Source organism: Phyllobates terribilis, unplaced genomic scaffold, assembly GCF_046119375.1.
Source record: "Phyllobates terribilis strain yellow unplaced genomic scaffold, ASM4611937v1 Scaffold_9__5_contigs__length_417890890, whole genome shotgun sequence".
NCBI classification, from domain to species: Eukaryota; Metazoa; Chordata; class Amphibia; order Anura; family Dendrobatidae; genus Phyllobates; species Phyllobates terribilis.
The window spans coordinates 228,426,783-228,448,857 of record NW_027362769.1 but is presented as its reverse complement, the minus strand read 5'-3'; the positions used below and the strand labels follow the sequence as shown (position 1 = coordinate 228,448,857).

At 48.3% G+C, this 22,075-nt stretch overlaps 1 protein-coding gene across 2 annotated transcripts in view; it reads right to left on the bottom strand.

Annotated features, from left to right (window-relative positions):
* Positions 1-5,592: 5,592 nt before the first annotated feature.
* Positions 5,593-22,075, bottom strand: part of LOC141160938 (uncharacterized) — a 265,431-nt gene continuing 248,948 nt past the window's right edge. For both annotated transcript variants that reach the window (XM_073645733.1, XM_073645734.1), the window contains one exon: positions 5,593-7,460. In XM_073645733.1, coding sequence (XP_073501834.1) covers positions 5,951-7,099 — 1,149 coding nt within the window. In that variant the 5' untranslated portion in view covers positions 7,100-7,460 and the 3' untranslated portion in view covers positions 5,593-5,950. The remainder of the gene's footprint in view (positions 7,461-22,075) is intronic.

Here is a 22,075-nt window from a genome sequence, read left to right as displayed (position 1 = left end):
AATTTCCCATCCTTCCTGGACATTTTTGTCCTTAAGGACATCCAGCCATTGGATCCCTCCTATTCTCTTTCTGAGTCTCTTAAAATCTGCCTTTCTAAAATCTAACCTTGAAGTTTGAGTCTTCACATGTCTTCCTCCTCTAGTTATCCAAAATTCTATAATAGCATGATCGCTGCCTCCTAGGGTCCCAGCCACCTTTACCTCCTCAACCATTTCCTCCCTGTTTATAAGGATTAGATCCAAAGTAGCAGATCCCCTTGTTTTCTCCCCTACCTTTTGGAAGATAAAGTTGTCAGCAAGAGAGGATAAGAATTTGCTTGACCTGTTAGTTTTACTTGAGAGAGATTCCCAACAAATGTCTGGATAGTTGAAATCTCCCATGACCACTACGTCATATTTTTTGGAGAACTTGGTCATTTGATACATAAAGAGTTCATCCATATCTTCAGCTTGCCCAGGTGGCCTGTAGTAAATGCCTACAATGGTGTCCTTTCCGTTGTTCTCTCCTTGTATTCTTACCCAAACAGTTTCCACAGAACTCCCAGTCTCTGAAGCTTCAATCTCTGTGCAGATATACGCTTTTCTAACATACAATGCAACACCTCCTCCTCGTTTATCAAGTCTGTTTCTTGCAAATAAGTTGTATCCTTTTAGCCTTTTATTCCAATCATGTGTATCGTCCCACCAAGTTTCAGTGATTCCAATGACATCATATTCCTTTTGCTGCATTAGTAGTTCCAATTCTCCTTGTTTGTTGCTCATGCTTTGTGCATTTGTATAAAAACATTTTAGTTTGTGATTGGTTTCTCTTCCTCCCATATTTTTATTATTTAAATTGTTTTGTCTTTGTTCTTCTTTTCCACTTCCAGTAGCAGAGATCTCAATAGTATTTGTCAGCTGTATGGCTTTTTCTGGCCTTTTGCTTCCCTTCCCACATTGTTCTAGTTTAAAGCTCTTCTGATGAGTGTAGCAAGGCGACTTCCAAATACATGTTTTCCAGTCTTCGTAAGGTGCACCCCATCTCTAGCAAGTAGTCCATCGTATAGGTAATTCATTCCGTGATCCAGTAATCCAAATCCTTGTTGACGGCACCATCGACGTAGCCAGTTGTTCACCTGTAGAATCTTTTTCCACCTCATTGTTCCATGGCCATCCACTGGGAGGATGGATGAGAAGACCACCTGCGCTCCCAATTCTTTCACTTTCTTGCCTAAGTCTTCAAAGTCACTGCAGATGGTTTCCAGGTCCTTTCTTGCGGTGTCATTTGTCCCCACATGTATTAGCAGGAATGGGTAGTGATCTGTAGGTCTGAAGAGTCTTGATATCCTGTCAGACACATCTTTAATTTTTGCTCCTGGAAGACAGCACATTTCTCTTGAGGTTATGTCTGGTCTGCAGATAGCGGCCTCTGTTCCTCTTAACAGGGAATCCCCCATAACCACCACTCTCCGTTTTTTCTTCACAACATTCTTCTTTCTCCATCCAGGAGGATTCTGAGGGCTTACAAGGTTATTCATTGCTGGCAAAGTCTTATTTTGCTGTATTTCTTCATGGTTCTCCTGCGTGAGAGCCTGGTACTGGTTCCTGAGCAGTATGGGTGCTGACTGCCTCTCGATCCTCCTGCTTCTGTGGGTCACATGCTTCCATTCCTCTGTTTCGTCAGGTGCAGTTCGAATTTCTTCTCTTTCTGAATCATGAAGAGATAATTCTGCTCTGTCTAAGAACTCTTCACCTTCCTTAATGATTTTCAAGGTAGTTAACCTCTCTTCTAGATTTCGCAACTTTTCCTCCAACAGGGACACAAGCTTGCATTTCTGGCATGTGAAGTTTGGCTTTTCCACTGGCAAGTCTGTGAACATGTAGCAGGATATGCAGCTCACCAAATGGCTCCTGGACTCTTCCATGTTCTTATTGTTAATGTTCTGAAAACAGTGAAAAAAGCTTAAAAAAAAGCTTCAAAATGCGCGCGGTTTACCGATGTCCTCTTTTCAGCTCCAACAGCCAAAATCCAGTGTTCTTTGAGCTCGCGGAGACTCTTCACTTACCCCAAAATGCAGTGGGAATATGCAAATTATCTCCTCAGGACTCCTCCCCTGGTTATATATATATGGGGTTATGGTCAGAATGCCATGGATATACAGATCCTGTAACCTATTTGCATCTGACAGGATTACATGTCCATTGACTTCTCCCACCCCTGGGAGATGTGAGCCCTGGCATCATAGCGCCTTATTAGATAGGCCGGCCATGTCAGAGTGATGAGCAGTCTTGCACCATACTTCTTGCTTATATACCTATATTATTCTCAACACATTGTTCTTTATAGGATGTTGGATCTTTTGGATGGTTTTATTGGTTACTTTGGTTTGTTGACATCAATAACTTTTAATGGAGATATATAGAAATTTTTTTAAACAACTTTTAATAAAATAATAGGTTTTATCTTAACCAAAAAATTTGGAAATGGAACATGTATTTTAGTGTATACTGGTCTCTAGGTTAATATGAAGGCCATCATAACAAATACAACAAAATAGCTTTCATGGAACAATAAATTATCCTGCTTACATGTCTGATATAGGACTCGGTATTGCTTCTTAGTCAGTAGGCAAGGCATAATTGAATCTTATGTGCTTGTTTTCCATCCAGGTTCACTTGAATGGGAATGGAAACTTTCATATTGTTCCCTAGTATACAGGGCAGATTTTTTTTTTTGTGTGTCCATTTCTGTGCTGCCACTATCATCCTCTGCTGTGCGTCAGAAACCCGGGTCCAGTGCGTGGCATATTTCCTTCTACTTCTTCAAGAGAATTCTGACCTCTGCCGCAACACTCATGTGGAGGGGTGGACATCAAGGGAGGATGATGTCTCCCTGACATAGGTCACAGACATCATCCTCCCTCTCCACTGCAATAGGGATTGGTGGTGGGCAGACCTACCCACCCCTCTGCCCTCACTGCCTCCCTGATTGCACAGTTTAGCTGTGCCACCATCAAAAAGTCCTATGTTCAGCACATTCGTTCCTGATGTACAGAACACACATTATGCCAATTCAGAGCCTTTATACACTCTTTACTGTATTTTCTGGGCACTTTTGGAAAATAGTGAAAGTCTAAAGCGCCCATAAAATACAAATTACTTGTAAAATTCTGCATTCCAGGCTAAAAATATCAATCTTCCTTGTTTTTGATCTGTTTAAAGAGTCAGTGTACTTTTTACTTACCTGTCATTTTCAGCTCCGCGCCATCCTCCAGATGCTTTTTGGACCCACAATGCCGGGTCTCCTCATGCTCCTTCACCGCTTCTGACCCGCCGCAGCTCCGGACTCCGGTCTCAGCACTGCGCTCCAACAACTGAGAAAAATCGGAGCGCAGCACTGAGACCGTGTGCCTGATTGGCTGGCTGCTCACAGCAGTTTTCAGCCAGCCAATCAGGATCGCTGTATCAGCGCTGGCACTTCCCTGTCACGTGACACAGCTTGTCCAGCGAGGGATCTTCAGCGGGTCAGAAGCGGGTGAAGGAGCGCGAGGAGACGTGGCACCGCTGGACTGAGGAGGATCGGGAGGACAGTGCGGACCTGAAAATGAAAAGTTAGTAAAAAGGACAGTTACTCTTTAAAAAGTAAGTTCACATTAAAATATAAAGTTTTTTTTTTTAAATATCAAGTCTCTCACCGTAAACAAAATGGCAATAACATTTTGCACTAGTTTCTTTTACATTGTAAACATAGGAAATATTTTGGTGGTCGGCCCATCGGTGCCACACACTTCTGGTGATACCAATTTCGACACATTACACACAGGATCTGTTTTTCTTCATGCTAAATGTCACCTGTGCAATAGCAAGACCTGCAAAATGTCCACCCTTCTGAATTGCTGTAGCGGGATGCAAGAGTACTTATTTCCTGCTCTGTTTCCTTTTCTATTATTTTGATCATTGATGGGCTGTAGGTCTTCATTTTCTCAGCCACAATTTTTTGTTGTGGTGTTTGTTTGGTGCTGAAATGTGAGTAATTAACTTCCATAATCTTGGTCTGTATCCACCTTCTAACATTATTGCTGTCATAGCAATGAACATAGTTAATACCATTACATATCACATATGAATTTAGTATGACATGCACTCCACAGTCATATGAATTATTCTGTTTTGGGCAGTTGGCGCTCACAATAAAAGTCCATTCATCTTCAAAAAACTCCACTGAGGAACATAGAGAGTGGATGCCATAGAGAATTTTTTTGAGAACAGCACAGTGTATGTTGTATTCGGAGATCATAGAGTCCATTAATGTCACTGTTTTAGATTTTAGGTCTGCTAAAGCCAAAAACCAGTGGAAACCTCGTCCGTATAAAGTGAGGTCACTGTTTATTGGAAATAGCAAAATGTCATAGTTTAAAAGTGCTAAGGAATCAGCAAATCATAAAAAGGATGCGTGACCTCCATTACTAACAGCATTGAAAAAATGTGGAGGAACAGCCAAACAACCACTGGAAATTCCAGATTCCTTAACCAACTGTATTATGGCACTGTCTATTACTTCTCCTTCAAGCCAGGCCTTTGGTTTTAGACATAGTGTCAGACTGTCAATTAGGTCTACTGGTTCATCCCAAGGCTTTCTATCTATAAAGCTAACAGACTTTCTTGGTGTGCTTTCATACTTTGGAGATTGTAGTTCAATATTCTCATCAGTTAATTCTGTAAGCGTGAGACTGTAGAACGAGCAAGAGAGCTTGTAAAAGAACTTCAACATGATGTTTCAAGGATGGAGCGAGACTGCCATCTACTGGCCAGAGGCAGTCAAGCGGAACCAAAATATATAAGGGAAGTTGCAGGGAGGGCAGATTCAGACGCTGGACCCGATCAGGTGACTTCCAGGGAGGAGCTCAGAGAGATAAGAGGCCAGCGCGCCAAACCTGAGGGGTCTTTGGCGCCAAGCAGCAGAGAGGAGCAGACGTGCTCCCTACGTCCTGTGACAGGCCAAATCCAGAGGCCTGAGAGGTGCTCCAGCCGGGCACCGGTAAAAGAGCTCCGGATCCCTCACAGTTGTGACTCGAGTGCTGTGCCTGCTGAGGATACTAGGAACCTGATCGCGCTGCTGAGTGAGTTCGCATAACCCGACGTCAGCCGCCGACAGACGAGGCCTGGACCCCCCTATCCAAGGCTCGAGAGACTGCCTCCAACGGCCAAGCAGAGAGGAGCTGCATACGTGAGCAGGGCTGTCACTTCCACTGCTCACCCACGGTACTGGGGACAATTGGGTTTAAGTACTCAGGTTGGGAGGGGAACGGTTGGGGCTAAAGTAGCACAATGTGATTTAATTGAATTCATCCGGAAAGAGACTCACGGCCTAGCGGGAATAACCGGTGACCCCCGCTAGGGCCAAATTCACGGTTAAAGAACTTGTGTGGTGTCTCTCATGCTTGAGGGCATCACCTTACTTTACGAGACTGCGCCTTATTTTAAGAGACTGCGCCTTACTTTGAGAATTTCATATTTTTCTGATATTTCAAACCACTGTTCATTACCCTTGTTGCTAATCCCTTGTTTCAGTATACCTGTTGTATAAAACTGTTTACAAACATCTCTGACTGTTCTCGCCTTGTGTCTCTGTGCGTTGCATTCCGGCACCTGCATTACAAGACTTTCACAGGAAAACGGTGAAACTCGTTGGTTATCAATTAGTTTGTGTGAACTGGCAGACTGGTCTTGAGTATTCTCTATTAACTGCATGACTGTAGGTATCAAGATTGCATGAGATTCATTTGCTACATTCTCCTCTAGGTTTTTTTGGTTAAGATTTGGCTGTGATGAGTTTGGCTGAGTTGCCATCTCGGAATCTGGTGCAGCCTCTGTTTCATAGTCATAATCTCTCTTTCTTGCCTTTTTACGTCCTGATTTTCCCTCTTTCCGACGTTGTCGTTTCCTCAAAGTGGAAAGATTATAAGTGAAATTATCTGGGATAAAAATTCCACATGCCTTTTGGACTGCAATTAAATGGAAACAGTCCAGAGCTATTACAGGAACATTGAGGTTTTCTTGACAAGCACACTGAATGGACATCATTTTTAAATGGACTCTTAACAACAAACACCTGTAGTTGCCCATTTAAAGAAACTAAATTGTTCTCAATGCATAAGTTTGCAATAGCTGTCTGTGTCATTCTGTTAGTGGATTCTTTTTTAAGGCTGGGAACAATTGTGGAATTTTCTGATTTCACCTTCTCAAAAATTTTCTCAACTGGTATATATAATGGGAATTGTGTGTACTCATTGGGGACTTTCTGCAATTTCTTGAATGTTGCTTTCAAGTGATACATTCCTAGACTATAGTAAGCCCTTTGGAACTCATAAACATAAAACAATTGTAAATGGAGTAAGCACAATAGAAGGCAGTCCAAAGACAATTCTTTCCAATCTGTTGCGTTTTTCAATATTTTGTTCATGCTTTCACTTACATTATTTGTTGACCCTTTATCTTGAAATGCTGCAAACTTCTTAGTATAGAACCTGCTTGCAAATTTGAATATGTGTTCATGCAAATTATGTTCAAAATATTCAGCGAACGAGTGCGACCACAGTATTTTGAACTCTTCATATTTGTTCCTCCATTCTTCTTCACTTTCAGAATCTTTAAGCTGTTCTACATGATCCTTCAATACCTTTATGTCATCGTTTTTTCCTCTAGCAGACTTCACCCAATATTCAATATCTCTCAAAATGTGATTTTCACATAACACAAGTGAAATAGATTGTGCCACTTTCTTCACAGCATTAAGAATTCCTTTTTCACGATCAGTCACAAATGGAATAGTTTTGATGTCTTTTAGATTTAACTGATTAACAAGTTCTCCAATGAAGAGTTCATGGTATTTTTGAAACTTCCTTTCATGAACCATAAAAGCTACAGGAAATATTGGATTTTTCTCCAACATTGTATTTCTCATGACAAAAGTTGACATGTAGAAATCACCAAGGTTAAAGGTGGTGTCATAGGCAAACATTTGTTCTATTTCGATGTCTTGTAAGGCACTTTTTATTAACTCTTTTCCAAAATCCATTAACTCTTTTGACCACCACAAGATCTGGATATATTGTGACATGTCTTACAAAATCTGTTTGTTCTGCCAGCTGTATTGTACTAAAAATTTCATCTTTACCAGTTTTGCGTCTGATAATTTCTGAATAGTGAACATTCTGTACTTGTTTTAGATTTCTTGGGCGATTTACTGCTGCTCTTCCATCATCTCCTCCTGCAGATGCCTCACTATGCAATTTTGAGTATGTGTTTTTTGGAGCACTGGAGTAATGTTGTCTACATTTTATTAAAAGCGATGGAGTGGACGGTATGAAAAAACGGTTCAATTTTGAATTTCCATGAGGGGATGGAAAATTTACAGAATGATCTCCAAGATATTGTATAACTTTTATATGTTTGTGTGGCCCAGTCATGTATTGCCATACCTGGAAAAAAATGAAATATAATGTTAAACAAACATCTTTTTTCAGATGAGAACTAAAGAGACATAGTAAAACATTGTCTGTCATAAGTTATTTTGCACATTCAAAATGCTATGCATGTTGTGTTGATCAAATGGTAACAGTTCGTTTAAAGGGTTTGGCCCAACTATTGGGACTTCTGGGGAGGGCTGCCCAGTCGTCCCAGCAGCCTAATGATGCGGGTCGCACTGTGGTGCCAGCTCCCGCCACCGCAGCGCGACCCACAAAAGTCCCGGCGCGCGCTCCCGTTGAACGCGGTGGATGGATGACCACCGCTAGGGGGAACGCGACTGTGTACCCAAGCTCATGGGAGACTACAACTCCCATAAACGCTCGGGGTCATGGCACACATGCGCTGTAGCGAGCTATAGCCAGGAATGCTGGCCAGAGTATGCGCTAGTGCTCATGTCTGGCCAGCCCAGTTATAGAACTACAGGACATATCCCTGGGTGATGCAAATAGCATCGCTCCAGGGGTGTCCTGCTTCAGCCCCCCCAGCGGCCACAGGGACATAGGAAACATATTACAAAAAGTAGTATGCTGCTGTGTTCTGTATAATGAGGGGGGGGATCTTGAAGTTGGTCCTACCCCTTTAAGTCTATTGGATTTGAATTTGTGTTTGACAGTAGCAAAAAGGACAAATGGTCCCGCTCAGCGCTCCGACTTTTTTTGCTGGTGCATGGAGCGCTGTGTCAGGACTTAACCAGGCCAAGAAAAGGGTGAAGGAGCCGTCGGGGACCTGGAGAAGCTAATCCTGATGTGATAATCGTGCCGCCGTGTGTCCGAATCCGGCAGGTAAGTTGAACCTATACTTCCTCTTTAACAAGACCTCCGGCTGCCATGTGAGTTTCATGGACGGCCATGAATTTAATTGCGGGTGTATGTGGTTCTGCAAGACCATTTAAATGGCACTTTCAGTATTCACAGTATGTTAAACAGCCACAATCGGTTTTCTCTGGTCATAGCCGTTTGCAGGTGTGTCAGCTTTCACAGTAGACACGCACCATGCATGTACACAGCATATACTGACACCAGACAAAAGATGTGTGTATATATGTGACACCCCAGGGGTCTGGTTGCCACAGTGATAGAGATATTACGTCTGAGAGCAGGTGGGAGGTCTCTTGGTCAGGGATCCTATGCATGCCACACCTCCTGCCCAGTCCTGGGAGGGGAAGAACTTCCCCTATATAAACCTAGGGCTGAGGCAGGGTTAGTGAGTAGAGAAGAAGTAGAGAAGAGAAGCAGCATAGGAAGAAACAACAGGAGCTCTGTGGGAGCAGTGCTACAAGGAGTCAGGGGCTGGCAGCTGCAGAGCTCGCCCTGACTGAGAAGTTATCACCGGACCCGGAGTCCGAGGCTGTGGGGATTAACTCCTATCCAGCAGCAGAAACCGACCGGCAGGGGATTGCAGGTCCTCTGGCCCAGAAACCCGAAGGCACGGTCACACGCGTGGGACCAGCACCGCCGTCGTGGAGCGAAAGCTACTAGAAGGCCCCGAGTCACCGGCCATACGGGTGAGCACCACACGGTACACTCAGGGACGTGGGCTACTTATACCCGCCTCTAGCAAGGTAGCCAGAAGAGTATCGTTAGTTTGGGAGGCCTACAACTCCGCCTGGCCAGGGGAGATCCCATCTGCTCAAGGACTGACCAGGCCCCAATCGCTAGCCAGTACTCCGGGAGGGTCTATCTTTGTCACCAGTAAAGACCCTGAACTACACCGTACCGTCTCCGAGTGGTTCCTGCTACCCCCATCATCCACGTCGGCTGCCCTGAGGCCATACCCCTCCCGTTGGGGGTTATACTATCACGCTGCACAATCCTACCACCGGCCTCAGCGGTCTGCCCTGCAGCAGCAGCTCCTTAGCTGTACTCAACGGGTGGCGTAGTCGTCCAACATCTACCGCTGATACAGCGCCACTTAGTCTGACTCCCTGGGCACGGACCGGATCACCGCCACGAGACTACAACCCTCAACAGATCCGGCTCCGGGTAAGCTCCCGCGTGCGCAACGCTGCGCGACACAGGCCCAGGGGCGCGTCAACTTTTGGCGTAGTCGGCAGGATCTCGTGCCCGCAACCACCGGGTACTGCGTGCCTGAAAAAGACTGTTCAAACTTACCTGTGGTGAAGATTCCCGCCATCCGGCGCCATCTTCCGCTTCCTTCCCGCCATCGGTGGAGTTTTCCCGCCATCCGGCGCCATCTTCAGCCTTCTTCCCGCCACACGTGGAGTTTTCCCGCCATTGGACGCCATCTTGAGGATGCCGCGCGGGAAGAAGAGGGGCGTGGACTCCGAAAGCGCGCGAGAACTGAAGCCCCGCCTCAAGTCCGGACGTTGCGTAAGGTCCTGGAAGGAGCCCAGCAGACGCCGACGACACAGGAGCGCGACGGAAGGTCCTCAACCCTGACGATCCACTGCGGAGCCGCGGCCTACGGAAGAGGATCATCGCAAGGTAGGCCACGGTCCACTAGGGGGGAGAAGGATGTCGGATACGGAGGAGAGCTTCACCGCTTCAACCCCCGCCAGCGCCACCGCTGTTGCGGTCATGCCTTTCACCATGCCCTATATCCCGGGGGCAGCCTGGCTACCCCAGTACTCAGGGGAGTCACATACCCTGCATGACTTTAGAGAAAAGCTGGATAGCCTCTTCCAGGTGTACCCCCTCACAGAGGAGCAAAAAGTGAGCATCCTGGTGGCCCAATTAACCGGGGCAGCCCAAAGGGAGGTAAAGTCCTGGCCACCTGGGGGGAGGACTGTCGCAGGGATACTAACCCGGCTGAGGGACACCTTTGATACCCGCACCTCAGCCGAGATCAAGCTTAGATTCTACGGGTGCAAACAGCGGGCACATGAGAGTATAAGGGACTATGCCCTGAACCTACAAGAGGCCCTGAGAGCCATTAAGCAGACCGACCCTGACGGCGTGGGAGACGAGGATAGGCTGTTGACTGAACAATTTATAGAGGGTTTATATTGCAATGCCCACCGAACCCAGTTGCGGGCAATGGCCTTACAGGACCCTCATCTGGGATTTGCACAGTTCAAGGACAGAGCCATCCGGGTGCTTCGAGAACCGGCACCAGGTGGCGTTGTGACCCACAGACGCCCCACTACCACTTACCACCAGGAGGCGGCGCCCTTGTCGGCAGGGCCTGTGGGAGCTGATGCGCAGGCTTTGAACAATGACCCGGCTCCAGACCTGCACCATCAGGTCCAAGAGCTAGCTAAAAGCGTTGCTGCGCTAACCCGAACTGTGCAGTCTTTACAGGTTTCCACTCCAGGGAAGATCCAGCTGGCATCCGGACCGGAGGACATCCCGTGGCGTCGACCAAGGAGGTCCCCACCGGCCAGAGGAAGACCCAGCGACCGATACAACGAGGACGGACGACCCATCTGCCGCCGCTGCAATCAACCCGGACATATGGCAAGGTACTGTCCTTTAAACTGGCACAACCTGGGGTAGAGGGCCAACCCCCAGGAAAAAGATCACCAGGCCCATCGAACTGGCGCGACAAATATGTGGGAGGACGTCCAGTCTTACCCGTGGTACTGGATGGTATTCCTATGAGTGCCCTACTGGACACCGGGTCACAGGTCACCACCATCCCGTACGTGCTCTTCAAGCAGTAGTGGAATGACTCGGATATCACCCGCTACCCTGACGACGACTTGAGTATCATCGCCAGCAATGGTCAGCCCGTGCCACAGATTGGATTTAAAGAGGTGACCATTAAAATCGGTAGAGTCGAATTGGCAGCACAGGGACTGATCATTGTAGACATTGACAAACACGAGAGTCACCCAAAGATAACTCTAGGAACTAATGTAATTGAAAATTGTCTTGCAGAGGTGATTTTCCTTTTACAGCAGGTTGCCAAGAACGCCAGCTCCGGCCAGCAGCGAGTGCTCCAGAAAGAGATCCGGGCACTGATGCGACGGCAACAGCTAGAACTCTCCGGTGGTGAGATTGGTAGCGTGCGAATGTGTGACCCTTTCCCTATTGCCATGCCCCCGAAAAGTGAAATGATGATTTGGTGCCGGGCAGCTATTGGTCTGAGAGGTAGAGATTACCAGGCAATGGTAGAACCAGTTTACTCAGACAGTAGGCCCACCATTTTGACAGCACGGGGGGTGGTCAATGTACGCCATGGGAGGGTGCCCGTTCGCATAATAAATATCGGGAAGAGGGAAGTGTACCTGCCCCGGTATGCCACGCTAGCCAAATTGTATACCATCAATCAAGATTCCATACAGTCCGTAGAACCCTTGCCTCCATCTTCCTTGGAGGAAGGTAACGGCTCTAAGAAAACAATGGAGGACTGGTGTCAGCAACTACATTTGGGTACTGACTCCACTCCCTCACACCAGAAACAGGGAGTCTATCGGGTGGTTCAAGAGTACGAGAGAGTGTTTAGTAAACACCCGTTAGACTTCGGGCGAGTCAAGGGGGTAGAACACCACATCCCCACGGGAGACCATCCTCCCATAAAAGAGAGGTATCGACCCGTACCCCCTGCACACTACCAACACGCCAAGGGGATGCTTAGAGACATGAAGGAGGCTGGGGTGATCAGGGATAGCTGTAGCCCCTGGGCAGCTCCACTAGTCTTAGTCAAAAAGAAAGACAACACCATGAGGATGTGTGTAGATTACCGGAAAATCAACCGTATCACACACAAGGATGCGTACCCCTTACCAAGGATAGAGGAGTCTTTGGCTGCTTTAAGATCTGCTAACTTCTTCTCTACCTTGGATCTCACTAGTGGGTACTGGCAAGTTCCTGTAGCAGAGGCGGACCGGGAGAAGACCGCATTCACCACCCCGATGGGACTTAGCGAGTTTACCTGCATGCCGTTCGGACTCTGCAACGCACCAGGAACCTTCCAACGATTAATGGAGTGCTGTCTGGGCCACAGAAACTTCGAGACGGTCTTGTTGTACCTGGACGATGTCATCGTATATTCCAAGACGTATGAGGACCACCTGAAACACCTGGCGGAAGTGTTTTCGAAGCTCTGGCAAGCTACGGCCTAAAGGTGAAACCCTCCAAGTGTCACCTCCTGAAACCAAAGGTGCAGTACCTGGGACACGTGGTGAGCGCTGATGGAGTGGCTCCCGACCCTGATAAGATCACCGCAATTAAGGAATGGCCAAGTCCCTCCAGTGTAAAGGAAGTGCGGCAGTTCCTCGGGTTGGTAGGCTATTACCGCAGATTCATCCCCGGTTTCACCAAAAAGGCAGCTCCTATGCAGGACCTCCTGATAGGCCAGTCCCGGAAGGCCAAGAACCAGAAGCCACCCTTCAGATGGGAGAAGTTAGAAGAAGAGTCCTTCCGCCAGCTGAAGATGGCCCTCACGGGGGATGAAATCCTGGCGTACCCTGATTACAGCCAGTCCTTTATCCTCTACACCGACGCAAGTAACATCGGGCTAGGAGCCGTGCTGTCCCAGATCCAGCAGGGGAAAGAACGAGTAATCGCTTACGCCAGCCGAAAACTGCGACCCACCGAGAGAAACCCTGAGAATTACAGCTCATTTAAGCTAGAGTTCCTGGCAGTGGTGTGGGCAGTCACCGAACGCTTTAAGCACTACCTCGCTTCTTCCCGGTTCACCGTGTACACGGATAACAACCCGTTGACACACCTGGACACGGCAAGACTCGGTGCCCTAGAGCAGAGATGGATGGCCCGTCTGTCCAACTACGAATTCACAATCAAACACCGGGCAGGACGCTCCAATACCAACGCGGACGCCCTGTCCAGGATGCCAAACCTACCGGACGTAGGAGAAGATCCAGAGGGACTGGAAGAAGTTGAACTCCCCGCGTTCCACCGTCATGGGACTATCCAGTATTCCCATCGGGTAAGGAGTAAGCAAGCCGCTACGTTTAACCCCTTGCCTCACTACAACTGGGAGGAAACGCAAGACAGTGACCCTGCCGTCCGACTGGTGAAGGAGATGCTGACTCGGCCAGAGGCTCGCCTTGACCCAGACGCTCCGGAGGAAGCCAAGCAACTGTGGGCTGAGAAGAGTCGACTGTTCCTTTACAAGGGGAAGTTGTGCCGCAGAATGGTTAACTCCCGGACGCATGAACTAATCTGGCAAGTAGTGGTGCCACGGAGAGACGCAGCCATGGTGATGGAGGCATACCACGACGGGGCTGGACACTTCGGATGGAAGAAGCTGGAGTTCCTGCTGCGCGGGCGGTTCCACTGGGTAGGCATGAGGGGAACCATCGAGAGGTGGTGCAGAGACTGTGGCCCGTGCAACCTAAGAAGGAAGGACCGTGCCAGCCAGAAGACTCCCCTGCAGTCCATCGTCACCCGGCAGCCGTTGGAACTGGTAGCCTTGGATCATGTAAAACTGACCCCAAGCAGAAGTGGCTACGTTTACGCACTAACCATCGTGGATCACTACTCCCGGTTCTTGGTTGTCGTCCCCGTCAAGGACTTAACAGCTCGAACAGCAGCTAGAGCCTTCCAGCAGCACTTCTGCCGTCCACACGGGTACCCGGACCAAGTGCTGACGGACCAGGGACCTGCCTTTGAAGCGGAGGTCTTCCAGGAATTCTGCAATCTGTATGGCTGCCGGAAGATAAGGACGACACCCTATCATCCGCAAACTAATGGACTTTGTGAGAAAATGAACCAGGTGTTAATGGATCTTCTGAAAACGTTGCCCCTGGAAGAACGCAGTCTGTGGCCTGAGAAGCTGCCCGATCTGGTGGACCTATACAACCACATCCCGGTAGGTTCCACCAACTGTACCCCGGCTTACCTGATGAGGGCAAGGCCTGGTAAGCTACCTGTTGACCTGGAGATGGGAGTCCTGACACCCGAGGACACTTCACCAGAAGCAGATTGGGACACAGAGAGGCAGCAGCAGTACCGGAAAGTACAGGAGAGCGTGGAGCGAAGTCTCTGTCAAGCTAGGGAAAGACAAGAGAAAACTTACAACCAGTATGCTCCCGCTGTTCCCCTGGTACCCGGAGAGCAGGTCTTGAAGAGGAAAAGGCGGCTCCACAAGTTGGACGACCAGTGGGAGAAGGACCCGTACATCGTACTGCCCTCAAGCCACGACAACCCAAAGGTCTGTACCATCAGTAAAGACGGAGGGGAAACCACAACCATTGTATCCCGGGATCACCTGAAGAAGTGTCCCGAACAGCTACGGAACCCTGAAGAGGAACAAGAAGACCCTCGACCCGTAGAGGAAAGGGAAGACATGGTTAGTACTGTGCTCGGAGACTTCCCTCGGTCTTGGACTCAAGTCAATGGTGCAGTTGTGGTACCCGTACTCACCTTCCTCCAACCAGCATCCCAAGCACCTACGGAGCAACTGGTAGAGCTGGAAGAACAGCCGGTCCAGGAGGCAGAAGACTCCACACAAGCAGAACAGGAGGATCAACCCTCTGCTTATAGTGAGCCTGCCGTACCCCTAGTGAGCCAAAGAGCCGGTAGACAGCTGCCCAGTTTACCCTTGACAGCTCCTACACCCTGTAGTTCAGGGCTAGACAGTCAGCTCCGTAGGTCCACTAGGGCCACTAGAGGCCAGTTACCCGCACGTTGGAGGATTTGAAATGTATAAATTGTTTTATTTGTGGTTACCTGTTTTTCTTGTTGCTTGTAAATAATTATGTGTTTCTAGTTATTTTTAGGAGTCCTTGGTGGATTTACCGGGAATCCTTGTACAATTAGTTGGAGCGTAACCCAGGATGGACTAAAAGACTGATAAGGACTCGGGGCAGGACAGACCCCTACCTGGTTACGTCTCCCTGTTTTGGTGAAATGGACACCTTTGTTTTCTTCAAAACTGCACCCGGTTGCGGACACGCCGTAACCATCTTTATGTGTTTTTCTTATTGTATTATTATTGTTTATACCTTGTTATGTTTTTCTAAAAATATGTTTAGTCCCGGAGTACTAAATTTCACTAGGGGGGAGTGTGACACCCCAGGGGTCTGGTTGCCACAGTGATAGAGATATTACGTCTGAGAGCAGGTGGGAGGTCTCTTGGTCAGGGATCCTATGCATGCCACACCTCCTGCCCAGTCCTGGGAGGGGAAGAACTTCCCCTATATAAACCTAGGGCTGAGGCAGGGTTAGTGAGTAGAGAAGAAGTAGAGAAGAGAAGCAGCATAGGAAGAAACAACAGGAGCTCTGTGGGAGCAGTGCTACAAGGAGTCAGGGGCTGGCAGCTGCAGAGCTCGCCCTGACTGAGAAGTTATCACCGGACCCGGAGTCCGAGGCTGTGGGGATTAACTCCTATCCAGCAGCAGAAACCGACCGGCAGGGGATTGCAGGTCCTCTGGCCCAGAAACTCGAAGGCACGGTCACACGCGTGGGACCAGCACCGCCGTCGTGGAGCGAAAGCTACTAGAAGGCCCCGAGTCACCGGCCATACGGGTGAGCACCACACGGTACACTCAGGGACGTGGGCTACTTATACCCGCCTCTAGCAAGGTAGCCAGAAGAGTATCGTTAGTTTGGGAGGCCTACAACTCCGCCTGGCCAGGGGAGATCCCATCTGCTCAAGGACTGACCAGGCCCCAATCGCTAGCCAGTACTCCGGGAGGGTCTATCTTTGTCACCAGTAAAGACCCTGAACTACACCGTACCGTCTCCGAGTGGTTCCTGCTACCCCCATCATCCACGTCGGCTGCCCTGAGGCCATACCCCTCCCGTTGGGGGTTATACTATCACGCTGCACAATCCTACCACCGGCCTCAGTGGTCTGCCCTGCAGCAGCAGCTCCTTAGCTGTACTCAACGGGTGGCGTAGTCGTCCAACATCTACCGCTGATACAGCGCCACTTAGTCTGACTCCCTGGGCACGGACCGGATCACCGCCACGAGACTACAACCCTCAACAGATCCGGCTTCGGGTAAGCTCCCGCGTGCGCAACGCTGCGCGACACAGGCCCAGGGGCGCGTCATATACACAGCTGATGTCAGGAAGGGGTTAAATATGAAAGCATAAAAATACTGTATCATTTGACAGTAAACTACAATTGCTTTTATTGCTGTACCTCTTTTCTGAATGTCAGTAGATACTGTTTACCATTTGGATCCTTTAAAGCAAAATACCTATAAAAGGAGTATTTCCAAAATGAGTTGTAGTACACAATATAAACTTTATCCACGTGACATTCACAGTATAAATGGAAAGAGAACATAAATTTACTTCAGGTCAAAATTGTACTGTCTTGTATTCATGTAATTTTCCAGTCCTTACTTCCTTGTTTCACTTTGCTTGGGACCCAGGTTACAAAATCCTAGTAAATTCATGGACAGTATATAAAAGTATGAAACCCTCAGGGATTCCCTGCAGCGCTGGGACCAAAGAAAAGGAGCAGACAGAAGTGGGGAGTAGGTGAGTACCACAACACTCCTCAGGTCTCTGCAGGTTATTTCCCATTCTGTGGATAGGGAATAACTTGCGGAGGGCTCGTGGAACCACAAGTCCCAGGATACAAAATACATTAAAGTCTATGGAGACGCCAACATGTTTTGTTTTTTTTTTGGCGCATCGGGCAAGCGTTTATTATTTTTTTTAGCTTGTGAAGAGCATTGCACAAGTGTCATGACGCATGTCCAACGCAAGCGTAGGCTAGGCCTTTCACATGGGCATATTTCACGCAGGCATTTGTTAGCCAAAACCAGGAGTGCATTCCAAATATATGCATATTTCACCCAGAAGTGATTGCGTATTTATTAGGCAAAACAAGCAGTGGCTTAAAAATACACTTGTGAAATATGCCCATGTGACCTAGGCCGCAGCCAGAGGCTATCCCCGCTGGCAAAATCGGTGGGCTGCAACATAATAATGCAGCGCTGAGCCGCACATCAGCACCACCTCACTATGTAGCTGCCTCACACCCAGCTGTCACACCCCCAGCCCAGCAGTCACACCCCCGCGTTTGGCCGTCACTGCCCCTCCACCAGAAAGCTCAGCCCCCGCCCAGCGCTTGTACAGCTGGCAACTGCCGCCCCATCCAGCCCATGTTACTGACCCCTGTCGCCTCACCGTCACTCCTGGCGCTCTCGCATGCGCCCTGCAGAGCAATTTGTCAACTTGGCATAGAGCGAAGTCGACAAGATGCACTTAGTTCAGGGAACTGAACACAGCGGCTGTATAGGTGCCCGGCAAGACCTGGGAGCGGCGCTCGGAACACAGTTGTTTTTTTTTATTGAGCCAGCGGGAACATGCTTGCTCAAAAAAAAAGTGCAAGTACTCTTTAAATCAGCCGTGTGGCGCACAACCAGCAAACCAAAAATGAGCTACGCGGTTTGTTATATTATCTATGATTCTTAGGAATCAGGGTACACCTCATAATGTGCTAAAAGAACAATTTTACCAGCCTGATTCTGACTGATTAGAACTGGTAATGAGTCCGAATGCACATCTAATGTGAACACCATGGTGATAAATATTTATTAATTTTCTTGATCTTTGAGGAACTGCTACTTAAAGGGGATCTATCAGCAGTTTTTTTTTACGTATGGAGCTGTAAGCAGGCTTGTGCTGGCCTGCTGAGACAGAGCTGAATGCCACCTGCAGCACGCTTCTCCGTTATGCCATGTGTGCACAGGGGGACCAAGAAGTCTGCGTGCATGGTTTGTAAATCCACTAGATTAGTCTGATGATGTGGTCTGCCCTATTAAGAACGACGGGACAGCCACGTCATCAGACTGATATTGCTACAGTGCATGTAGACTTCCGGTTTCTGCTGCGCCTGAATGGAACCACGGACAATAGCACTGCTGGTAGCATCAATCTCTGTGTCAGGAGGCCAGAACAAGCCTGCTGACACCTTCATATGTAAAAAAACCCTGCTGATACCTCTCCAGCATCCAGGCATATGGTGCATGTGTGGCGCCCTGCTGCGCATTGGTGCCACAGATCCTAGAGGGGTGCATGGACGGATTCCTCCACAAGAGGCCCTCACAGCATACACACACCTCCACCTTCCACCTCAGACCACAAGAGGGAGCCCGTTAGGGATATAAATAGGGAAGGTGGAGTTAGGCAGTTCAGTCTGGTCTACAGTCTGGAGTAAGTCTGAAGTCTGTAAGGAGTCCAGTTACAGTCTAAGTCTGGAATCTACAGTCTAAGTCTACAGGCTGCTGCACCCAGAGAGGTTGTCAGCCCAGACCCAGACCTGGTCCGTAGTAAGGTGGAAAAATTATATAATTAATTGAGATGCCTAACCCAGTCCCTTATTTTTTGCGTTATGGCTGTAAATTATGCACCTGAATTGGCCCAATGAAATTTCATTATAAGTTATCTATTAAACAATTACTGTGAATTGCTCGTATAAATGTGAGCTATGTTCTGCACCCGACATCCAGCTCACATAGTCTGACACTGCCTGCTGTAATAATCAACTATGGATCATGCTTTATTATATGTATAACTGTGCTCACGATCCTCTCCCAGGTGCCGAGCTCCGCAAATGCCGGCAAATGCTTTGACAGTTTTACACCTACAAGCCGTAGATTTGTGTTTGTGCAGATCAAGGAGACAGATTAGTAGTGTAAAGAGTGGTCTCGGGATGCAACGTGACGCTGCTGGATGGAGCGAGACATGATGTCCCAGATGTGCTCAATCGGATTCAGGTCTGGGGAACAGGCGGGCCAGTCCACATCTTCAATGCCTTCATCTTGCAGGAACTGCTGACACACTCCAGCCACATGAGGTCTGGCATTGTCCTGCATTAGGAGGAACCCAGGGCCTACCGCACCTGCATATGGTCTCACAAGGGGTCTGAGGATCTCACCTCGGTACCTAATGGCAGTCAGGCTACCTCTGGCGAGCACATGGAGGGCTGTGCGGCCCTCCAAAGAAATGCCACCCCACCCCATTACTGACCCACTGCCAAACCGGTCATGATGAAGGATGTTGCAGGCAGCAGATTGCTCTCCCCGGCGTCTCCAGACTCTGTCACATTTGTCACATGTGCTCAGTGTGAACCTGCTTTCATCTGTGAAGAGCACAGGGCGCCAGTGGTGACTTTGCCAATCCTGGTGTTCTGTGGCAAATGCCAAGCATCCTGCAGGGTGTTGGGCTGTGAGCACAACCCCCATCTGTGGACGTCGGGCCCTCATATCACCCTCATGGAGTCGGTTTATAACCGTTTGTGCAGACACATGCACATTTGTGGCCTGCTGGAGGTCATTTTGCAGGGCTCTGGCAGTGCTGCTCCTGTTCCTCCTTGCACAAAGGCAGAGGTAGCGGTCCTGCTGCTGGGTTGTTGCCCTCCTATGGCCCCCTCCACGTCTACTGGTGTACTGGCCTTTCTCCTGGTAGCACCTCCAGCCTCTGGACACTACACTGACAGACACAGCAAACCTTCTTGCCACAGCTCGCATTGATGTGCCATCCTGGATGAGCTGCACTTCCTGAGCAGCCAACATTCAAAAGTGGCCAAAACATCAGCCAGAAAGCATTGGTACTGAGATATGTTCTGTGGTCCCCACCTGCAGAAACACTCCTTTATTGAGTGTGTCTTGATAATTGCCAATAATTTCCATCTATTGTCTATTCCATTTGCACAACAGCATGTGAAATTGATTGTCAATCAGTGGACAGTTTGATTTCACAGAAGTTTGATGTACTTGGAGTTATATTCTGTTGTTTAAGTGTTCCCTTTATTTTTTTGAGCAGTGTATATACTGTGTTGGGGGAGCTGTTGCGGCTTAGGAGTGGGGCACATGAGGCAGCAGCTGCCCGCTGCAGCCTACACTGTCCCCACTGCTAAATAAAATGAATATTCACTGCTCCCCACGCCCATAGGCATGGGGAGCACTGAATATTCATGCTCCTTAATAGCGTCACATAGTGTATCAGCAGCGCGGCTCCTGCTGCTGCCGGGCGATCGCGTGTGCCAGCTATTAAAGAGCATGAATATTCACCCCCTCTCCACTCCCGGCTATGAAGGAGCATGAAGTCACTGCTCCCCGTGCACACAGTCCCGGCGTGGGGAGCAGTGACTTCCGCCAGCTGATCTCTCCTTGTGAACCGCGCATGGCAGTGACGCCATGCGCGGCTCACATGGAGAGATCAGTGCGGGCAGACAGGACGCAGCGCTGGAGGAGAGAGAAGAGAGGTGAGTAGGAGTGTTTGTTTTTTTATGTGCAGCGTGATGTGTATTAGGGGGACTATGCATACCAGTATAAGGATGAGGGAGCCATACATACCAGGATAAGGATGAGGGGGCCATACATACCAGGTTAAGGATGAGGGGCCATACATTCCAGGTTAAGGATGAGGGGGCCATACATTCCAGGTTAAGGATGAGGGGGGCATACATACCAGGATAAGGATGAGGGGGCTCATACATATCAGTATAAGGATGAGGGGGATCACACATACAGTATAAGGATGAGGGGGCCATGCATATCATGATAAGGATGAGGGGTGCCAAGCATATCAGGATAAGGAGGGTGGGTGCCATGCATACCAGGATAGGGATGAGGGGTGCCATGCATATCAGGATGGAGGGGTGCCATGCATACCAGGATGAGGGGAGCATGCATACCAGGATGAGGGGTGCCATGCATACCAGGATAGGGATGAGGGGTGCCATGCATACCAGGATGAGGGGTGCCATGCATACCAGGATAGGGATGAGGGGTGCCATGCATACCAGGATAGGGATGAGGGGTGCCATGCATACTAGGATAGGGATGAGGGGTGCCATGCATACTAGGATAGGGATGAGGGGTGCCATTCATACCAGTATAGGGATGAGGGGTGCCATGCATACCAGGATAAGGATGAATGGTGCCATGCATATCAGGATGGAGGGGTGCCATGCATACCAGGATGGGGATGGGGGCCACGTATAAAAGGAAGGGGGAACATATCTACCAGGATGAGGGATATTATCAGAATTGGGGGACATTACCCCTATACCAGTGTCAGCAGCAGACCCTTTCCACCTTAACAGTGCATCGTGACCCCATTTTTTGCTTACATTGTTTTTTCTATTTTCCTCCTCTAAAACCTAGGTGCATCTTATGGTCCGGTGCGTCATATAGTCTGAAAAATACAGTATATATTATGTAGATAATACTTAATTATGTATCATAATTTTCTCAGCATTAAATGTATTTTGTTATTTCACATAACATTTTTTTTTCCAAACATGCATGAGGCCTCTGTCACACGCAGTCACACTTAGCAACTGCTCATTTACTTCATCTGTCATTTCACTCTGACATTCACAGATTTGTTCAACCTATACATTCCACATACAAGGTGTGAATACATACATATATATATCTAACCCCAAATTATTGTATCCTAATTATCAATGCGCATTGTAAACTATTAAATTTAATATCTTAATATTTCTTTGAATATTCCCCAAATACATCTTATATAAGATTTTTTCCTTTACTGAAATTTAGGACGCTTGAAAAAAAGAAAAAAGCTTTTGACTTGCAAAAATAGAAATGTCTTAGATTCTTTTTTTTACTGGCTACCAGGTGTAACCGCTTCCCGACCGCCCACTGTAGATAAACGTCCGCGCTGCCTGGGCTCTGTGCAGCGCGGACGTTTAAAAACGGTGG